The sequence below is a fragment of the Hibiscus syriacus genome, unplaced genomic scaffold, assembly GCF_006381635.1.
Source record: "Hibiscus syriacus cultivar Baekdansim isolate YM2019G1 unplaced genomic scaffold, ASM638163v2 tig00110890_pilon, whole genome shotgun sequence".
In the NCBI taxonomy this organism is placed as follows: Eukaryota; Viridiplantae; Streptophyta; class Magnoliopsida; order Malvales; family Malvaceae; genus Hibiscus; species Hibiscus syriacus.
This window is the reverse complement of record NW_024062900.1, coordinates 14,749,997-14,771,793: the sequence shown is the minus strand read 5'-3', so window position 1 is coordinate 14,771,793 and position 21,797 is coordinate 14,749,997. Positions and strand designations below refer to the sequence as shown.

Here is a 21,797-nt window from a genome sequence, read left to right as displayed (position 1 = left end):
TGTTACTAATATACGTGTGATCATTCTAAAAAATATTTGTGGATCCCTCACTAACCATATCCGATTATCAGTGCCACATAAATAATTTAGTCTGAATATATGATCAAAGGAAAGACTTAAAAATAGTATGAGGATATATTGTGTAATTAACCCAAAAGGAAAACATGCGAGTGTAGTTCAACTAAGGTTTCGGACAGCTGTACACCAAAACTGGAACTCTATTTGTAGAAACTTCACTTTGACACCCGACTTATAGTCGTCGCCAAATATTCCAAGGGAAATATTCCTGTACGGGACAGCCCACAATTCCGTTTAAACTTGTCATAGTTCATACTCGCCCGCAAAGCAAAAGCACTAACAAAGATACACAAACATTTAGCTCACCAAATCAAACCAACTGGGCCAAAGCATGCAAGCCAAGAAACACATGCTTTATAACACACTAAATCCCATGACATCCTTGTTTCATTTTTCCTGTCATCCAAAATACATGATGATCAAATCTAACTTCCTCCGCCCACGGCGCTAATCTCGTCGGAAACTTTGTTTACCGGCCGATGTTTTTCTTACAAGACCTTCAGATTTTGGAGGTTATCCTTGCACTTCTTGTCTTCGTTGCTATACATTCCATGAGGCAGAAACGGCGTTATGGTGTCCCTGTGTGGCCATTTCTAGGCATGCTGCCGTCGTTGGTGGCCGGTCTCCAGTCCAACCTTTACGAGTGGATTACCGATGTGCTTTGCCGGCAGAACGGGACTTTCATGTTTAGAGGTCCGTGGTTCAGCAGCCTTAATTGCGCGGTGACCGCGGATCCTAGGAACCTGGAGCATCTTCTCAAGACCAAGTTCTCTGTTTATCCCAAAGGACCTGAAGACACTAGTTTTTTTTACATTTGGTTTTATTATTATATTTATTATTTTTATTATTATTTTTATTATTATTAGTTTTGTTATTAATATTATTATTATTAATATTATTATTTTATTACAGATACAACTCAAGGCCCAATTCTGGCCCGATTACAACCAGGCCCGACCAAATGGCCCAGCTAAACCCTAAACCCAATTTAGGGTTTCTATCATCACCAGCAGCAGTCAGCTTCTCATGACCGTTGGATCTGATTTTGATCCAACGGTCCACAGAAAGGTTCCAGATGAAACCCTAGGGTATCATTACCCTAGGGCCACGCGGCGCCGCCTCAGTTTCCAATCACCGCTGCCGACACTCTTTCCCACCAGCTGTTGCCACCACGTCTACCGAAGGCTCCAGAAGGCCGGCCGTAGCCGCACACGTCTTTCTCAACGGTGAGTCACCACTGGGAGTCCGGTGACTCACTGAACTTTACCCTTCGGACCGGTCCGAAACGAACACCGGTGATGGCTATAAAGCCATCACCCAACCTGCAAAGAAAAAAGGAGAGACCGAGAGAGACCGAGAGAGAACAACGAAGAGAGAACAACAGAGCCAGAGAGACAAAAACCGAAAGCAAAGATACCAAAAAAGAGACCAACTCACAATAACCAGCAACCAAAAATAAAAGAGAAGGGAGGAGAAAAGCTTACCGAGGAAGCTACGACCACCGGACCTCTTCAAACGTCACCAAAACCTTCGAAAACCGAAGGTATTTTTCTTAGATTCGCTCCGATCGGGAGCCGTTTAGAAGAAAAAACCATCGGAACCGTCATTAGGAAGGTTCGATCTATATTTTAGTATAAAAAATTTTTTCCGGCCACCGAAGGCGGCGGCCGGCAGTGGAAAAACGCCGACGGCCGGCTGCCGGCCGGCTAGCTTCTCTCTGTTTTAGAGAGAAGCGAGAGAAAATTCTCTCTCTCAGAGAAGAGAGAGAGAGGAAAAAAAACGAGAAATGAAGCTGGCCCTTCGGGCCAGCCGGGTTTGGCTTTAAATAGCCCTTCCCGAACGACGTCGTTTCGGGGAGGGCTATTTGTGTAATTTTTAAATTGTTAAATCCTGTCCGCCATCCCTTGAATTTATAAACTTTACATTTTAGTCACTAAATCGAATTTATAATCCTTTTAATTCGGTTCTTTAATTTTAATTTTATTTATTTTAGTCCTTTGTATTAAAATAATATATTTAGGGTAAATAACAGATTTAATCCCTTAATTTTAATAATTAATATTTTAATCCCGAGTTTATATTTTTAATTTATTTTAATATGATATTCTAATTTTAGATAAGTTTTATTTTAGTCACTAAATTAATAAAATAAGAAAATAGCATGTTTAATCCCTATAATTTTGATTAATTATGAATTAGGTTTTTAATTTTAATTTTACTATAATTTAGTCATTAATTTTAAATGTTTTCATTTATTTTACCGTTTTTAAATATATCTCTAATTGTATTTTTATTGTTTTAATTGTTTATATATATTTAAATATTTTTATTATTATTATGTAGTCATAAATATATATAATAAATAATAATTTATATTTTTTTTAATAAATTATTTTAATATTTTTCAATATCGAAGAAAAGGGCAGTCTTAATACAACTGGATGTCCTATTCTGGTATTTTAAAAATAAATGCTATAAAAATTATTATTTAATTTTATTTAAATTAATATTTATTAATATCAAAGAAAAGAACTGTCTTAAGGCACCTAGAAGTCTTTTTCTGATATTTTTAAATAAATAAATATTTTATATAATTTTGAAATAATAGGATTATAAATTAAATATATTTTAAATTTTTAAATTTTTAATAATAGAGACAATTTATAATTAAAAAGTACCAATTCTGGGCGTTGTAGGGGTGCTAATCCTTCCCTAAACGTAACCGACCACGAATCCCTTTTTATTATTAAAAAGAACGAATTTTTGGTTATAAACGCAGATCAGTTCATTTTTTTTAATTGATGTTTTCTTAAAACTCTTTTTTTTTTTAAAAAAATAATAATTTTTAGGTATTCGACCTACCTGACCCAAAAGGCCGATGACGACTCCCAAATTATTTTCAAAATTATTTATTCACATCAATTTTCCCGCCAAATAAATTTTTCGTGCCCGGACGAAAGCCGGTTACGACAGCTTGGCGACTCCGCTGGGGACTGGTCAAACTTTAAAATCAATTATAAATTGTCTCTATTAATTAAAAATTAAAAGTTCATATATTTAATTTTTAATTCTTTTTTTTTCAAAATTTTTTATATTTACTTATTATTTTCATAATATTTATATGTTTCATTTTACTTGTAAGTATTTTATTTCGTTATTTATTTTTCTGTCAAAGGTTTGAACATTTCTCCTCACACACAACACTTGCATTGCATAACATAAAGCTCTATAATTGAGTTTGTCCCTTTTAAGTGGGAGTGAAAGCAACGTCTTCGTGAGAATTTATTCTCCGTGTCAGACCTAGCAAGTAACTTTCGGGGTTCATATGCTCTATGTCTTCGTGAGAATTTATTCTTCGTGTCAGGCATAGAGAAATGTATCCCCTCGAATTGAACTCGATCCATTTTAGTTTGTAATGGACTAGGATTGAGGGTTAGCAGCCCAAGGGGGCAATAACAAGGACAATTCGGGTACCTTTATTCTTAGATCTGAAATCCTGCATATAATAAACCCTAGAAACTCTTCCAATCCGAAGTCATGCCGAAATCTTGTCCAAAATAGGTGTACACACAGGAGAAATGAATTCTAACTTTCCTGTTAATTTATTTATTTTATTGATTAAATTACATGTATATTTAAATTATTTAAATTATGAAAAAGCATGTTTAAATAAAAATATTTAGGTAAATGTTATTATTAAATTTCTTTATTATGTAAACTAATTCATTTCTTTTTGTGTGTTCTTTATTTCTTTTGTTTGCATAGCATCATACAGGATAAAAGGCATTGATCCTCGTGTTAATTGTCTCATTGGAAAGCCTTCATACATGGATAAAAAGTGTTCAAATCAAATAATTCTAAACTCAGAAGTAAGACAGTGGGCTGAGGACTTACAAAGACAAGAAGGAGACAGTCTGCAGGATGATTATGTATCTGACTTGGCCAGTTATGCTCCAGTTTCGCTAAAAAGAAATGATATGCAAGACTTGCGAAGTATTTGGGAAAGTTGGGATTCAAACAAAAAATTGCAGTTTTATCAGACTTACAGAGACATCCCATATTTGCTCTATATCGAAGTTGATGATGAATTACTCAGAGCCCTAATTCAATTCTTGAATCCAAGGTACCATTGCTTCACTCTCAATAAAGAGGACTTGGTCCCTACTATTGAAGAGTACACAACTTTGTTACATATCGAAGGGGCTTTGGAGAATCGAATCTATTCAAAGTCAATTAAAATTCAACCCTTTCGAGTTAAATTAGCAAAGATTGCCGGTGTACGAGAAGAATGGGTGGCATCTCGTACAAAACAAAAAGGCAAAAGCGAAGGCATTGCTTGGACCAACATTAAAGAACTTATTCAGAGCCATCCAGATATTAAAGTACGATTCGATTTATTTGCTCTGGGTATGTATGGTATGGTCATCTTCCCAAAAGTATTGGGATATGTTGAAGCTGCAGTGGTAGATTTGTTTGAACAGCTACCGAAAAAGATTAATCCTGCTTCTGCAATTCTAGCAGAGACCTTCAGATCATTAAATGCTTGTAGAAAGCTAGGAGGTGGACGATTCTCAGGGTGTACCCAGTTGTTATATGTTTGGGTCCGTAGTCATTTCTGGAGGACAGAAAAGATTTCATGCCGACGCTTTAATACGAATTACTCACCATTAAAAGAATTTCTGGAGCAGGAATGGCCGAAAGAAAGTAAGAAAGATATGTGGATTAATGCCTTTCGAAATCTGCAAAGCAATGACATTGTTTGGCGAGCCCCGTGGCAAATCCAAAGGGAATTCTTTTACAAATGTGGAGATTACAATTGGATAATGCTACTCGGATTATGGGGAGGAATTGGATACGCACCACTTCTGGTCATAAGGCAGTATGAAGGTCGTCAATTTGTACCTGTCACCGCTGGATTACATTCATCTGAGTTCGCATTCCACAGCAAAAATTATAAAAGAAATATCATGGAGGCCGTTACAGCTTGGAAAACAACTTTTTGTATCCGAGCTAAAGCAGCAAAAGAAATGCTAACTCCTGATTATGAAGAATGGAGATATGTCAGGAAAAATGAAAATATTCCTCTACCAGATCAAAATGAGGATATCTCTATGGAAGATCGCATTAAGGTGGTTCCATCAGAGATTGAAATCCTGAGAGCTGAGTTTGAAGCAGAAAAAGAAGGCTGGTCAAGAGAGTTAGAGAAAATGAGACGAGATAAAGCTATGTTGGGTGTTGATATTGACTTTCATTCATCACAATGTGCAATGTTGAGAGAAAACAAAGAAAAAATTGATGGTGAATTTAGAACATTAAAGAAAAATTACCAAGAGTTATATAAATCCCGGAAAGCATCAGGACCAAGCCAATCAATGGTACAGATGACCAGAGAGTTGAACATCGAGAAAAGTCGAGTTGAAGATCTGAAAGGAAAAAATAGCCGTCTACTCAAAAGCCTTGAGAAAGGAAAGCAAAAAATGGAAGATTTTGAGGTCGACAGAAGAGAGCGAATTATAAAACACAAGGCTGAACACCGCGAGATCATGAATGAAATGCAAAGAGAAAGGGATCGAGCCAAAGATTTAGAAGAAATGAAGAATGACATCTTTGATAAATTTGAAGGTGAGAAAAATATCATGTTCAAGGGATTTGAATCTGAAATGAACCAGCTGATTGCTGAACTTGAAGTCAGGGGCCAAAAGATTGAAGAGTTCAATATTGAAAAAGAAAAATGGGAGTTGGAAAGAAAGAATTTCAACACCAAAATTGAGGTAGAGCAAGAAGTGGCTAGCATGTGGATGCAAAGATGCAGAAACAAGAATGTTCAAATCCAGAAGATTAATCAAAGAACGCAAGAAGCACGAACAAAACTTGAAGAAGATCTGGATCAGTCTAGAAACAAAAACTCAGAGTTTAACGCTTACATTTTGCAACTTGAAGAATCATTATTTCAAGAAAATGTTCGTCTAGGACCTAATGATCTCAAAGAAAGTAATGAGAAAAGTGCTTCACTGCGAAGACGCATTAGAGATCTTGAAAAAATTCTGCACAATTGTCAAGTCAGAATCACTGAGTTAGAGCAAACTCTTGAAGGAACGAATGAACAATGGCAAAATTCAACTGATTTCTATGTTGAAAGAAGTGAAGAAAGAAGTAATATGGTGTTCGAGGCCATGGTACAAATGAGCGAAGTTGCTAGATATGTTGGGGAACTAGCTGTTGAAGCCAAAATAATTGAGCATCACGTTGATCCAGTTTCTAAGTGCGGAAAGAAGGTTTCATGGTTAATGAAAGAAATTATAGAGCTTAATAGGAAAGCTACGCCTTATCTGTAGTTATGAACTATTATAAAGAAACTTTTGTATGCCGATGAAAGTTGTTCTATGACAATTAACTTTTTGGGATCAATACCTTTTTGCATACATGCATTTTGCATACATTCATTATTCATTTCATGATTTTCTTTATGAATATTTTTTTTATTAAGATAAAATTCATTAATTAAAATTTGAAAAAAATAATATTAAAAGATTCTTCAATCGAAGTTATTCTGGCCAAAAGAGAAATACAACATCACTACGGTACTAGACAAGCTACTAAGAGAATTATGGAGGATAAAATACAACGTATTGAGGAATAGCATAATAAAGAACAAGCAGAAATGAGAATGAAGCTGGAAAAAATTGAAGACAGTATTTGAAATTCACAAGACAGCATGATGCAGAAAATAGAAGACATGTTTAAAAGGCAGGCTATCATTGGAAAAATGCATGAAAATCCTGTATCTTTCGACCAAGAACCTATGTATCCTCTAGGTTTTCCACCAGAACCAACTTATCATTCTGGTACTACACCTATACAAATTAATGCTCGTACATCAGCATTTCAAGAAGCCAAACCACAGGAAAATTGACAAGAAGATCCTGCATCTTCACGCAAAAATCCACTTATATCAGATGTGAAAATAGGGGATTTTAATGCTGAGCATCTAATCCCAGATTTGAATGAGCTGAATGAGAAACAAAAAGTAAATGAAGAATTGACCAGACAGATCAAGAGCTTAGAAGAACGAATGAAATCCGTGGAAATTACTGAATCATTCTATGGGTTTGACGCCAGTGAGTTGAGTTTGGTTCCAGACTTAATCCTCCCCATCAAGTTAAAAGCTCCCGAATTTGATAAATATGACGGTACTACATGCCCTTCATCCCACATTACTATGTTTTGTCGAAGAATGGCAGGATATGTGAAGGACGAGAAAATGTTAATTCACTGCTTTCAGGATAGTTTGACAGGACCAGCCTTAAAATGGTATACTCAATTGACCAAAGCCAACATTAGATCTTGGAAAGATCTGGCTAAAGCATTCCTAGAGCAATACCGCCATGTAACAGACATGGTCCCTGATAGATGGACTCTCCAAAATTTGGAGAAAAAGAATAACGAAACATTCAGACAGTATGCTCAGAGATGGCGTGACATAGCAGCCCAAGTTCAACCACCTTTGTCAGAAAAAGAGGCCACAGTAATATTTGTCCATACATTGAAAGCTCCTTATTTAAATCATCTAATGGGGAATGCAACCAGAAATTTTGCAGATTTGGTCATTTCTGGAGAACTCATTGAAAATGTCTTGAAAAGTGGTAAAATTGAATCAAATGAGGGGTCTAGTTCCAAAAGACCTATGTACCGGAAAAAAGAGAATGAAGTCAACAATGCAAATTCTTACAACAAGGATTCATCGAAAAGTGTTACAATAACCCAGCCAAGGGTTAAGAAAGAAGAAACAAACACTAATCGAGCAGAGTCCAGAGGATCTCGAAAGGAAAATGAAAGGTTGTCTTTTACACCTTTACCAGTACCATATGCTGAGATCTATGATTCGCTGTTAAAAGCAGATGTCATACGGCCCTATCCTTTGGTTCCCATGCAACCACCATTCCCTCCTTGGTATGATACAAAGGCACACTGTGTTTACCATGAAGGAATTACGGGTCATTCTATTGAAAATTGTTTGGCATTCAAAAGGGTGGTTCAAAATTTGATCAACACTGGAAAGTTGGAATTCAATACACCATCTGTATCAAATCATCCATTGCCAAATCATGGAGATAAAAACGTGAATGCAATTCAGGAAGAGAACAGAAAGAAAGCAAAAACTGACATTTCTGAAATTAAATCTCATTTTGTTTGGGTATTCCAACAACTCTCTTTAGCCGGTATAATTCCACAACAATTCAGGCCAAAGCAGAACAGGCAAGAATTATTGTGAATATCATCAAGAGAAGGGGCATAAAATTCAACTATGTCTTGAGTTTAGGGATTTGGTGCAAAAATTGATGAACAACAGAGAAATAGAATTCTTCGAAGAAGAACCAGGGAAAAAAGAAGATGATGTTTGCTCATCAGAGGATTCTAAACCTAGTCAAAGAATAAATGATCCTGTGATCATTAATGTGAAATCATCTACGGTGATTCCTGCACCAATAAATCCGAAAGTAGTTATCACCACTCCTCTACCATTTCCATACAAAGATACCCGCAGGGTACCTTGGAATTATACTACCAATGTTTCAATGGTAGGAGGATCTGTTTCTCTAGAAAAAATAGAAGAGAAAATACAGAGTTTGGATACAACATCGACGTCTGAAGCAGTGAGCGAAGTCGGGTTCTTTACAAGAAGTGGGAGATGTTACTCTCCCGAAACATCCAATGCTTCAGAACAAGTGAAAGCAAAAGGAAAAGCCATGGAAATGCCTCATAAGGTATTTGATGATGAATCCCCTCCAACATTCAATGAGCATGTGACAGAAAAACAAGCCCAAGAATTTTTGAAATTCCTGAAACATAGTGAGTATAGTGTGGTTGAACAACTACACAAACAACAAGCGAGAATTTCTATTCTTGATCTATTAATGAATTCAGAAGCACATAGAAATGCTTTGATGAAAATGCTCAATCAAACATTTATCCCTGAGGATATATCCCTCAATAAACTTGACAGAATTATGGGACATATAGCCGCTGACAATTACATAACGTTCACGGATGATGAAATACCGGAAGGTGGAATGGGGTCAGTAAAAGCTTTGAACATCACGACACATTGTCATGGTCATGTGTTGCCAGGAGTATTGATTGACAATGGATCCGCTCTCAACTTGATGCCTCTAGTCACACTTCAAAGAATGCCTGTGGATCAATCACACATGAAGAGCTATCAGAATGTAGTGCGAGGCTTTGATGGTACTCAAAAAGAGGTGCTCGGGAAAATGGAAATACCGTTGTTAATTGGACCAGTCGTGTACAATATTGACTTTGTGGTGATGGACATCCACCCTACATATAATTGTTTATTAGGGAGGCCATGGATTCATTCAGCAGGAGCCGTTCCTTCTTCATTATATCAGAAATTGAAATTTGTTGTTGATGGACAACTAATATGCGTCGGAGCTGAAGAAGAAATCATTGCGTCTGTAATAAGTGATGTTCCATATATCGAAACCAATGATGATGCTCTTGAATGCTCTTTCCGAGCTCTTGAATTTGTAAATGCAACCTTTATTGCAGAAGGAAGCAAAATTCCATATCCCAGATTATCTGATTGCACCAAGATGACGGTACGACAAACTTTAGGCATCGGAGCTAAAGCTGGGAAAGGTTTAGGAAAGAATCTTCAAGGGATTTCAGTTCCTGTAAGTATAAAGACGAAGAAAGATCGTTTTGGGCTTGGGTTTAAGCCCAATTTTCAGCAAAAGAACAAAGAGATGAAAAGAAGATGTGAAGACAGAAAGGCAAGGTTGAAAGGGAAAGAAATCCTTTGGGAACACATGTTTTTCCCACAGTTGAAGACCACATTCAGATCAGGGGGAACAATTAATGTAGAACATCAGCTTGTTGAAGTCTTTAAAGAAGAAAAGTTGACGAAAGATCAAAACATAGTTGAAGAAGCTATGAATGGATTATTTATCAACATGATCATGAATGACAACAAGACTGGCAAATACTTGGATAGGATTCGCCCATGTTTTTCCTGGAGAAACACTCAACAATTGGACCACTGAAGATCTTACTATAGTTTTTAATATTAACGCAGAGTAATATTCAGAACTAATCTTTATGTTTAGCTCAAAAATATGAAAACTTTTTGTTATCTTGTAAAGGAAATTATGTTAAATATAAGAAATTTTCTTTAAAATTTTCAGATGGCAATCATTCTTTATATTTTCTTACATTTTTACATTTATTTATTTCATAAATTTACTATATTCTTTCGGAAATATGTCCGACTTAAATTTGCAGGTGTCACCATGTTAATAGCATGTTTATTCCTAAATTTAATCAAGAGATTAAGTTAGAGCAACCCATATGTCTGGAAGAAATCAATGGTTGTGAGGATGAACTAGAATGTGATGTTCCTACTGAACTATTAAGATTGGTAGAAAAAAGAAGACAAACAAATTCTACCCCACAAAGAAGAGATTGAGACTGTGAATTTGGGAACAGATGAAGAAATGAAAGAGGTGAAAATTGGTACTACTCTGACAATCCAGATAAAACAAGAATTGATAAATCTCCTTCAAGAGTTCAAAGATATCTTCGCTTGGTCTTATCAAGATATGCCTGGTTTGAGTACAGATATAGTGATGCATAAGCTTCCAATCAATCCAGAATATAAACCGGTCCAACAAAAGCTCAGGCGAATGAGACCAGAAATGTTGTTGCAGATCAAAGAGGAAGTGATAAAACAGATCAATGCAGGTTTCCTACAGGCAGCCAAATACCCAGAATGGGTAGCCAACATTGTTCCCGTACCAAAGAAAAATGGGAAAGTTCGAATGTGTGTGGATTACAGAGATCTCAATAAAGCTAGTCCGAAAGATAGCTTTCCATTACCCCACATAGACACATTGGTAGATAATACTGCAGGACACGCATGGTTTTCATTTATGGATGGCTTTTCAGGATATAATCAGATAAAAATGAATCCTGAAGACATGGAAAAAACAACATTTGTAACCATGTTGGGCACATTCTGTTATAAAGTGATGCCATTTGGATTGAAAAATGCAGGGGCAACGTATCAAAGAGCCATGGTAACTTTGTTTCATGACATGATGCACAAAGAGATTGAAGTATATGTAGATGACATGATTGCCAAATCCCGAACTGAAGAAGAACATATTCAAAATCTGAGAAAGCTTTTCCAGAGATTGAGGAAATATCAATTAAAGCTCAACCCCGCAAAATGCACTTTCGGGGTAACTTCTGGAAAACTTTTGGGATTTGTGGTCAGCAAAAAAGGAATCGAGATTGATCCAGATAAAGTAAAAGCAATTCAAGATCTTCCACCACCCAATACAAAAAAAGAAGTTTGAGGCTTTTTGGGAAGATTAAATTATATATCTCGGTTCATTTCTCAATTAACTGACAAATGTGATCCAGTGTTTAAATTACTTCGAAAGAATAATCCAGAAGTCTGGAATGAAGAATGTCAAGAAACTTTGGATATTATTAAGAAATATTTATCCAATGCCCCCATTTTAGTATCACTAATGCCTGATAAACCGTTAATTCTCTACTTGACGGTCTTTGAAAATTCGATGGGATGTGTACTAGGACAGCATGATGAATCTGGAAGGAAAGAAAAAGCTATTTATTATCTGAGCAAGAAATTTACTGATTGTGAAATTCGATATCCACCAATACAAAAATTATGTTGTGCCTTGGTGTGGGCTACTCGAAGACTCAGACAATATATGTTATACCATACTACTTGGTTGATATCCAAACTTGATCCTTTAAGATTCTTAATGGAATCACCAGCTTTGACAGGCAGAATGGCTAGATGGCAAATGTTATTATCTGAATTTGATATTGTATATGTCAACCAAAAAGCGATAAAAGGAAGTGTCATAGCTGATTTTCTGGCCAGTCGTGAATCAAATGATTATCAACCTTTGAGTTTCAATTTTCCCGATGAAGATTTATTGTGCATATCCATGAATGAAGAAGTCAGGACAAATGATGCATCTGCATCTTGGAAGCTTTACTTTGACGGAGCATCCAATGCTTTGGGACGAGGAATCGGGGCAGTGTTAATTTCTCCAGAAAATGTTTATTATCCCTTTACAAGTAGACTGGAGTTCTTTTGCACCAATAACATGGCGGAATACGAAGCTTGTGCTATGGGATTGAAAGCAGCTATAGAAAGAAAAATCAAATGTCTCAAAATATATGGAGATTCATCGTTAGTGGTGTATCAATTACGAGGAGAATGAGAAACAAAATATCCCAAATTATTGGAATACCGAAATTTTACCCTCGAATTAGTGAAAGAATTTGAGAGAGTCACCTTCAATTATCTCCCTCGAGAAGAAAATCAAATGGCAGATGCTTTGGCTACATTAGCTGCTATGTTTCAAGCAACTAAGAAAGTTGATATGATGCCAATCAAAATGCAAGTATATGAAATTCCTGCACATTGTTATAGTGTGGAAGAAGAGGTAGAGGGTAAACCATGGTATCATGATATCCTGCAATATATCAAAAATCAAAGTTATCCACCAAATGCATCGTAAATTGATAAAAGAACCTTGAGAAGAATGGTTGCTGGATATTTTCTTGATGGAGAGATTATGTATAGAAGAAGCAATGATCAAATGCTATTGAGATGTTTAAATACCAGCGAAGCTCGAAGCATCATTGAAGAAGTACACAGTGGAATATGTGGAACACATGCAAATGGTCTTTCCATGGCCAGAAAAATAATGAGATATGGATACTATTGGGCTACCATGCACACAGATTGCATTGATTATGCAAGGAAATGTCATAAATGCCAGATATATGCAGACAAAATTCATGTACCCCCATCTCCTTTACATGTAATGACAGCACCCTGGCCATTTTCTATGTGGGGAATAGATGTCATTGGTGCAATCACACCAAAAGCATTGAATGGACATTGTTTCATCCTTGTGGCAATTGATTATTTTACCAAATGGGTCGAAGCTGCTTCATATGCCAATATTAAGAGGTCCACAGTCTGCAAATTCATAAAGAAAGAGATAGTTTGCCGGTATGGCCTACCAGAAAGGATCATTACAGATAATGCTCTGAACCTGAACAACAAAATGATGACCGAACTTTGTGCACAGTTTAAGATTAAACATGCAAACTCAGTGGCGTATCGTCCAAAGATGAATGGGGCAGTTGAAGCAGCAAATGAGAACATCAAGAGAATCATTACAAAGACCACTGAAACTTACAAAGATTGGCACGAGAAGTTACCTTTTGCTCTATACGCATACCGAACTACTGTTCGAACATCTACTGGGGCAACGCCTTTTTCTTTAGTCTATGGGATGAAAGCAGTATTACCAATTGAAGTTGAGATTCCATCGCTTCGAATTTTGAGAGAAACAAAATTGGATGAATCTGAAAGGATCCAAGCTAGAGTTGATCAATTGAACCTTGTTGAGGAGAAAAGATTGAAAGCTATATGCCATGGACAGATGTATCAGAAACGGATGATGAAGTCTCATGACAAAAAAGTACATCCAAGAGAATTCCAAGAGGGTGATCTAGTACTAAAAAAGATTTTGCCTATACATAAAGATTTCCGTGGGAAATGGATGCCTAATTGGGAAGGACCATACGTTGTGAAAAAGGCCTTTTCCGGAGGAGCGTTGATCTTGGCAGAAATGGATGGAAAATTCTGAGAAATCCAATAAACTCAAATTCTATCAAGAAATATTATGCTTGAAGAGAAAAAAAAGAAAAAAAAAGAGAGAAAAAGAAAAAAGAAAAAAGAAGAAAAAGGGGGGTCAAGGTGAAAACCCGCAAAGGGCATCTTGTAACCAAAGGAAGGATTTGAGTTGAAAACCTGAAAAGGCGGCTCAAATGCAGGTTGATATTAGGCATCTGGCAATTGAACCCTCTTAAGATTTTGACAATTTGGGAGAAACTTCACATCTACAAGCATTTTGACAACGTTTGAGATCTTCCAGACAAAAGCTTACATCATTTCTCTAAATTGTGTCAATTTGATTAATTTAGAAATACTTATGCTAATAATTTGTTGAGACATTTGAATTTTTATCATTCTTATGCTTGCCATAACTTTGAATACAATTCTATCTAGTTCAAGTTCAATTTATTTGAGATTCAATTTATTTTCGAAAATTCAATTTATTCTTCTATGAATTAACATAATTTTGAAATAAGTTAAAGATTTCTGAATATCACTTTATGTTAATACTTTTAAATACATGGAATACAAAGTAAGCAAATCATCACCATCTTAAAGCCATGAACAATAATGTTGTTATGCTGGATGCTACCGACAACAAGGTCGAATCCGCCAAATCTACTCATCAATTGCTCCAATCGATCATCATTCAGTTCTTGCACATCTGCTTTCAAAAGTATGCCAAGACAGTAAAAAGGCAACTTCTGCATCATTGATCCCAGAGAAAAGAGACAGGACATTGATACCACCATGGAACATGTCTCTATACAGATTATTGTGTATGGTTTTTAGAGAAACCTAGAAGCATTTCCACATCATCAGGTTCAAGTAGAGCAACTTGATTCCTTCCAACCCATACTATATTCCATTTTCAGCACTCATCAAGAACATACTTCTGGACACTCGAAAGTGGCTCTTTGTCATAAGCTTCAAGAGCCTTACAAATCCTTTCTGTCAATTTGGCACTTCCTGTACATGTTTATAAACAATTCAACTTTGTTCTTGGATGCCAGGAAGGCCATCATTTCTTCGTCAATGGAAAAGCATCAGCACATGGAGGAAACAGAATAAGAGAAAATCTATTCTTAATTGGCAGAATTATGAATATAGCCCTTTTCAGTGTAGTAGCATGAAAATGCTTCGAATCTACAAATTCTGGCTTTACATCGAATAAGTACTGTGATATCCCAGTCCAAACATTAACTGGAACAAATGCCATGTGCTCATAGCATCTTCTAGAAGTGGTCTTTGAGTTATCTGATCTGGTTTGGTAAAACCAATCATTGAATTTGGAAGAGGAATGTGCTCATAGCATCTTCTGGAAGTGTTCTTTGAGTTATCTGATCTGGTTTGGTAAAACCAATCATTGAATTAGAAAGATAAATGTGCTAATAGCATCTTCTGGAAGTGTTCTTTGAGTTATTTGATCTGGTTTGATATGAAACCACAGAACCAATCATCAAATTTGAAAGATGAATTTGCTCATAGTAGAAATAAGGAGACTCAATAGCATCTTCTGGAAGTGTTCTTTGAGTTATCTGATCTGGTTTGGTATGAAACCACAGAACCAATCATTGGATTTGAAAGATGAATTTGCTCATAGTAGAAATAAGGAGACTCAATAGCATCTTCTGGAAGTGTTCTTTGAGTTATCTGATCTGGTTTGGTAGGAACTACAGAACCAATCATTGGAATTAAAAGATGAACTGCATGATCGTCTTCATTAAGAAGCTTCTTTTTAAGCTTCTTCTGTTTATTCTTTTCCCAAAAATAATAGCCCGAATTTCGCCTTTTCTTGTAATGGGGATCATCGCATAATGGCTTCCCATCTTTTACCGGAAGAAATGTGTCAGTAACCCTAGCCATTTGAGCACTACATATAAAATTTGTCAATTCTGCAATTGATGAATCTGGACCACATTTCTCCAGGGCTATTGAAGCTTCAACCTCTGAGAATTCCATTTTTGTCAAGTATAACAGTTTATTCTCCTCATCAGAATCAGAATTCAAGATTTCTCGGTATTAAAAGAACTATCGATATCTGTGAAATCATATGAATCCATCACTTCATAATCAGATGAGTTGTTATCAGAGTCAACATGTAGCATGAATGCAAGCTTTTCAAGAGCCTATACTAGTGAGTTTTATTCTCAAGAGGTTTTGTGACATTATATCTACATTTGTCAAAAATGATAGATTATCTGAGTTGTAGAAGAAAGATCTATTAGGTTTCTACATGAAGAAACACTCAGTTCACCAATCTGAAATCAAATAACTTAACATTCATGCATCATATTTAGGTATTTGCAAAAATAGGTGCATTTTCATTCATTTTTATCTATGTTGAATTTTTAACAGGAATTTCAAAGATTTTAGCAAAGATTTTAAATCCATAACAATGGATCAACATTTCCAGAGAAAGTTCATAATGAGAAGAACTCATCTGAAGAAGGAAGAAGAAGTTCATAATGAGAAGAACTTGTTCAACCTTTTGCCTGAATTCATCACTTGATGGATCAGCTTTTCCAGAGAAAGTTCATAATGAGAAGAACTCATCTGAAGAAGGAAGAAGAAGTTCATAATGAGAAGAACTTGTTCAACCTTTTGCCTGAATTCATCAATTGATGGATCAGCTTTTCCAGAGAAAGTTCATAATGAGAAGAACACATCTGAAGAAGGAAGAAGAAGTTCATAATGAGAAGAACTTGTTCAACCTTTTGTTTAAATTCATCAATTGATGGATTAACATTGCCAGATAGAGTTCATAATCAGAAGAAAAGCTTTTGTTCATAATGAGAAGAACTTGTTCAAACTTTTGTTTAAATTCATCAATTGATGGATTAACATTGCCAGATAGAGTTCATAATCAGAAGAACTCGTCATCTGAAGAAGAAGAGTTCATAATGAGAAGAATTCGTCATCTGAAGAAGGAAGAATAAGTTCATAATGAGAAGAATTTGTTCAACCTTTTGTTTAAATTCATCATTTGATGGATTAACATTGCCAGGTAGAGTTCATAATGAGAAGAATTCATCTGAAGAAAAAGAAGTTCATAATGAGAAGAACTCATCTGAAGAAGAAGAAGTTCACAATGAGAAGAGCTTGTTCAACCTTTTGCATAATTCTATCACAGAAGTAGATAGATTAGCATCAACCTTTCCAGAAAAAGTTCATAATGAGAAGAACTCATCTGAAAAAGAAAGAAGAAGTTCATAATGAGAAGAGCTTATTTAACCTTTTGAATGACTCTATCATAAGGAAATAGGTCAACATCATCCCCAGCAGAAAGTTCATAATGAGAAGAACTCATCTGAAGAAAGAGAAGAATTTATTCAACATCTCCATCATAATCAAATGAAGTAAAATGAAAAAAAAAAACTTATTGTCTTTTCATCTTTGCCCTATTCTTGTTAACACAAGAATGAGCAAAGAGGGGCAGCTGAAGACACTAGTTTTTTTTACATTTGGTTTTATTATTATATTTATTATATTTATTATTATTTTTATTATTATTAGTTTTGTTATTAATATTATTATTATTAATATTATTATTTTATTACAGATACAACTCAAGGCCCAATTCTGGCCCGATTACAACCAGGCCCGACCAAATGGCCCAGTTAAACCATAAACCCAATTTAGGGTTTATATCATCACCAGCAGCCGTCAGCTTCTCATGACCGTTGGATCTGATTTTGATCCAACGGTCCACAGAAAGGTTCCAGATGAAACCCTAGGGTATCATTACCCTAGGGCCACGCGCCGCCGCCTCAGTTTCCAATCACCGCTGCCGACACTCTTTCCCACCAGCTGTTGCCACCACGTCTACCGAAGGCTCCAGAAGGTCGGCCGTAGCCGCACACGTCTTTCTCAACGGTGAGTCACCACTGGGAGTCCAGTGACTCACTGAACTTTACCCTTCGGACCGGTCCGAAACGAACACCGGTGATGGCTATAAAGCCATCACCCAACCTGCAAAGAAAAAAGGAGAGACCAAGAGAGACCAAGAGAGAACAACGAAGAGAGAACAACAGAGCCAGAGAGACAAAAACCGAAAGCAAAGATACCAAAAAAGAGACCAACTCACAATAACCAGCAACCAAAAATAAAAGAAAAGGGAGGAGAAAAGCTTACCGAGGAAGCTACGACCACCAGACCTCTTCAAACGTCACCAAAACCTTCGAAAACCGAAGGTATTTTTCTTAGATTCGCTCCGATCGGGAGCCGTTTAGAAGAAAAAAACCATCGGAACCGTCATTAGGAAGGTCCGATCTATATTTTAGTATAAAAAAAAATTTTCGGCCACCGAAGGCGGCGGCCGGCGGTGGAAAAACGCCGGCGGACGGCTGCCGGCCGGTTAGCTTCTCTCTGTTTTAGAGAGAAGCGAGAGAAAATTCTCTCTCTCAGAGAAGAGAGAGAGAGGAAAAAAAACGAGAAATGAAGCTGGCCCTTCGGGCCAGCCGGGTTTGGCTTTAAATAGCCCTTCCCGAACGACGTCGTTTCGGGGAGGGCTATTTGTGTAATTTTTAAATTGTTAAATCCCGTCCGCCATCCCTTGAATTTATAAACTTTACATTTTAGTCACTAAATCGAATTTATAATCCTTTTAATTCGGTTCTTTAATTTTAATTTTATTTATTTTAGTCCTTTGTATTAAAATAATATATTTAGGGTAAATAACAGATTTAATCCCTTAATTTTAATAATTAATATTTTAATCCCGAGTTTATATTTTTAATTTATTTTAATCTGATATTCTAATTTTAGATAAGTTTTATTTTAGTCACTAAATTAATAAAATAAGAAAATAGCATGTTTAATCCCTATAATTTTGATTAATTATGAATTAGGTTTTTAATTTTAATTTTACTATAATTTAGTCATTAATTTTAAATGTTTTCATTTATTTTCCTGTTTTTAAATATATCTTTCTAATTGTATTTTTATTGTTTTAATTGTTTATATATTTAAATATTTTTATTATTATTATGTAGTCATAAATATATATAATAAATAATAATTTATATTTTTTTTAATAAATTATTTTAATATTTTTCAATATCGAAGAAAAGGACAGTCTTAATACAACTGGATGTCCTATTCTGGTATTTTAAAAATAAATGCTATAAAAATTATTATTTAATTTTATTTAAATTAATATTTATTAATATCAAAGAAAATAACTGTCTTAAGGCACCTAGAAGTCCTTTTCTGATATTTTTAAATAAATAAATATTTTATATAATTTTGAAATAATAGGATTATAAATTAAATATATTTTAAATTTTTAAATTTTTAATAATAGAGACAATTTATAATTAAAAAGTACCAATTCTGGGCGTTGTAGGGGTGCTAATCCTTCCCTAAACGTAACCGACCACGAATCCCTTTTTATTATTAAAAAGAACGAATTTTTGGTTATAAACGCATATCAGTTCATTTTTTTAATTGATGTTTTCTTAAAACTCTTTTTTTTTAAAAAAATAATAATTTTTAGGTATTCGACCTACCTGACCCAAAAGGCCGATGACGACTTCCAAATTATTTTCAAAATTATTTATTCACATCAATTTTCCCGCCAAATAAATTTTTCGTGCCCGGACGAAAGCCGGTTACGACAGGACCTTTTTTTTGTGACAACATGTGTGATCTTCTCGGCGATGGGATATTCAGTGCCGACAATGAAACCTGGCAACGGCAGAGAAAGACGGCGAGCATCGAGTTCCACTCGGCTTTGTTCCGACAATTGACGACCGAGTCATTGCTGGAGCTCGTTCACGCTAGGCTCTTTCCTGTCTTAGAAAATGCGATGAACAAAGCAATCTCCATTGATCTTCAAGATGTCCTATTGAGATTAACATTCGATAATGTTTGCATGATAGCCTTTGGGGTCGACCCTGGGTGCTTGAGCCCCGGACTGGCCGATATACCATTCGCTAAAGCCTTCGAGGACGCTACGGAGGCGACGCTGCTCCGTTTCGTTACGCCGAAATGGGTATGGAAAACCATGAGATACCTTGATCTGGGAACGGAAAAGAAGCTGAAAAGATCGATAAACGCCGTCGACGAATTCGCTGAAAAGGTTATCGAAACAAGGAAAAAAGAACTGTTCTTACAAACCGAAACACAGAAGCAAAGATCAGATTTGTTAACCGTGTTTATGAGGTCAAACGATGAGCAAGGGAAGCCATTTTCAGACAAGTTCCTAAGAGACATTTGTGTGAACTTTATACTTGCCGGAAGAGACACTTCTTCGGTGGCATTGAGCTGGTTTTTCTGGTTGCTGGGAAAGAACCCAAGGGTGGAACGAAAGATTCTTCAATAGATAAGCAGAATCATTAATGAAAGGGAAGAGATGAAAAATGGCAATGAATCGAAAACCTTGTTGATATTCAAACCAGAGGAGATAAAGAAGATGGATTATTTACAAGCTGCATTATCAGAGGCTCTTAGGTTGTATCCTTCAGTACCTGTAGATCACAAGGAGGTAATTTAAATTTTTATTTCAATCTTTGTTCAATTATCACCTTTGATTATTTGTTATTTCTTCAAGCTTAACTAGGTCATATGATCGATTGTTCTGTGAAATTTGCTTGCTTTTTGCTCACAATTCTTCAACTTTTAGGTTTGCAATTTTTATTTTTTTAAGGTAACGTATATACAAATGGTAATCCAACTATTAGGCACTATTTTGTACAGTCCATCAATTATAATTATAATGTGTTTCTTTGTTAAATCTTCGACTATTAAAAATTATAAAATAGTCATCTGACCATTTATATGTTACAAAACTCTTCATTTTCCATTAAAAAAATTGACAGTGATCTAAGTTAGACGTTAACTTGTTAATTGAGATATGATAAAATATGATCCCTAAATATCAAACGACTATATAGTTGAAACCGTTTTGGGAGCAGATTTTATCATATCTCAATCACTAGATTAACGTTCAACTCAATTGATTGCCAATTTTTAACAAAAAAGACAAGTTTGTAACATGTGAATACTTAAGTAACCATTTTGTAACTTTTAATATTTAAGGGATCAACAAAGCAACACTTTATAATTAAAAAACCATTTTATAACTTTTAATAGTCGATAGACTCAACAAAGTAACATCCTCCAATCAAAAGATTATTTTTTTAACTTTTAATATTCTACAGTGGAAACCATTTGTTTACTTTTATCATTTTTATTATATCGTCAAACCAGACGATGATAATAACTTGTTTGTTTTGACTTGGGAATTATTTTTGGTGAGTTCCTTGTTGACCTAACCTAGGAGCAATAATGAAAATAGAAATTTGTTCACCAAACCCTTCATTTTGATGTACATTTCAGGCTGTTGAAGACGACGTATTTCCAGATGGAACAGTGCTGAAGAAAGGAACGAACGTGGTCTATGCAATCTACGCAATGGGAAGAATGGAAACCATATGGGGAAAAGACTGCAGGGTATAAAACCAGAGAGATGGCTAAGAGACGGCAGGTATATGAGCGAGTCGGCTTACAAGTTCACTGCCTTCAACGGCGGACCTCGCCTCTGTTTAGGCAAAGATTTTGCTTATTATCAGATGAAATTCACAGCCGCCTCGACCATATACCGTTACCATATGAAGGTGGTGGAAGATCATCCCATTGCACCAAAGCTTGCCCTGACCATGTATATGAAGCATGGCCTGAAGGTGAACCTTATCAAGCGCCATGAAACAGAGCTTTTAAGTTAAGTCACCTTAAGTGAAAATATGTGCTTCAATACCTTGAATAAGCCTTCTATTAATGCATATGTTCCCTCATTTTTTTTCTTTTATACTGTGGTATTGAACCCTATAAAAAAAGATTGTATCCTGTAGAGTTGCCTTTAGTTTAGGGTGGTACAATAATAGATTTGTTTATTATTGTTGTTGAATCGTTTATTTATTCGAAAAACTAATGATCAATGTAAGTATCTCTATGCTATGTCTTG

General features: G+C 35.6%; 2 protein-coding genes across 2 annotated transcripts; both read left to right on the top strand.

Moving 5' to 3' along the window:
* Positions 1–544: 544 nt before the first annotated feature.
* On the top strand, positions 545–20,172 carry LOC120144817 (cytochrome P450 86B1-like). The gene is made up of 2 exons (XM_039158779.1): positions 545–864; positions 19,453–20,172. The coding sequence occupies exons 1-2, from the start codon at positions 558–560 to the stop codon at positions 20,154–20,156; spliced, it is 1,011 nt and encodes a 336-aa protein (XP_039014710.1). The 5' UTR covers positions 545–557; the 3' UTR covers positions 20,157–20,172.
* On the top strand, positions 20,167–21,558 carry LOC120144755 (cytochrome P450 86B1-like). The gene is made up of 3 exons (XM_039158741.1): positions 20,167–20,318; positions 21,173–21,286; positions 21,406–21,558. Exons 1-3 carry the CDS (start codon positions 20,187–20,189, stop codon positions 21,556–21,558), a joined length of 399 nt encoding a protein of 132 aa, XP_039014672.1. The 5' UTR covers positions 20,167–20,186.
* Positions 21,559–21,797: the final 239 nt, after the last annotated feature.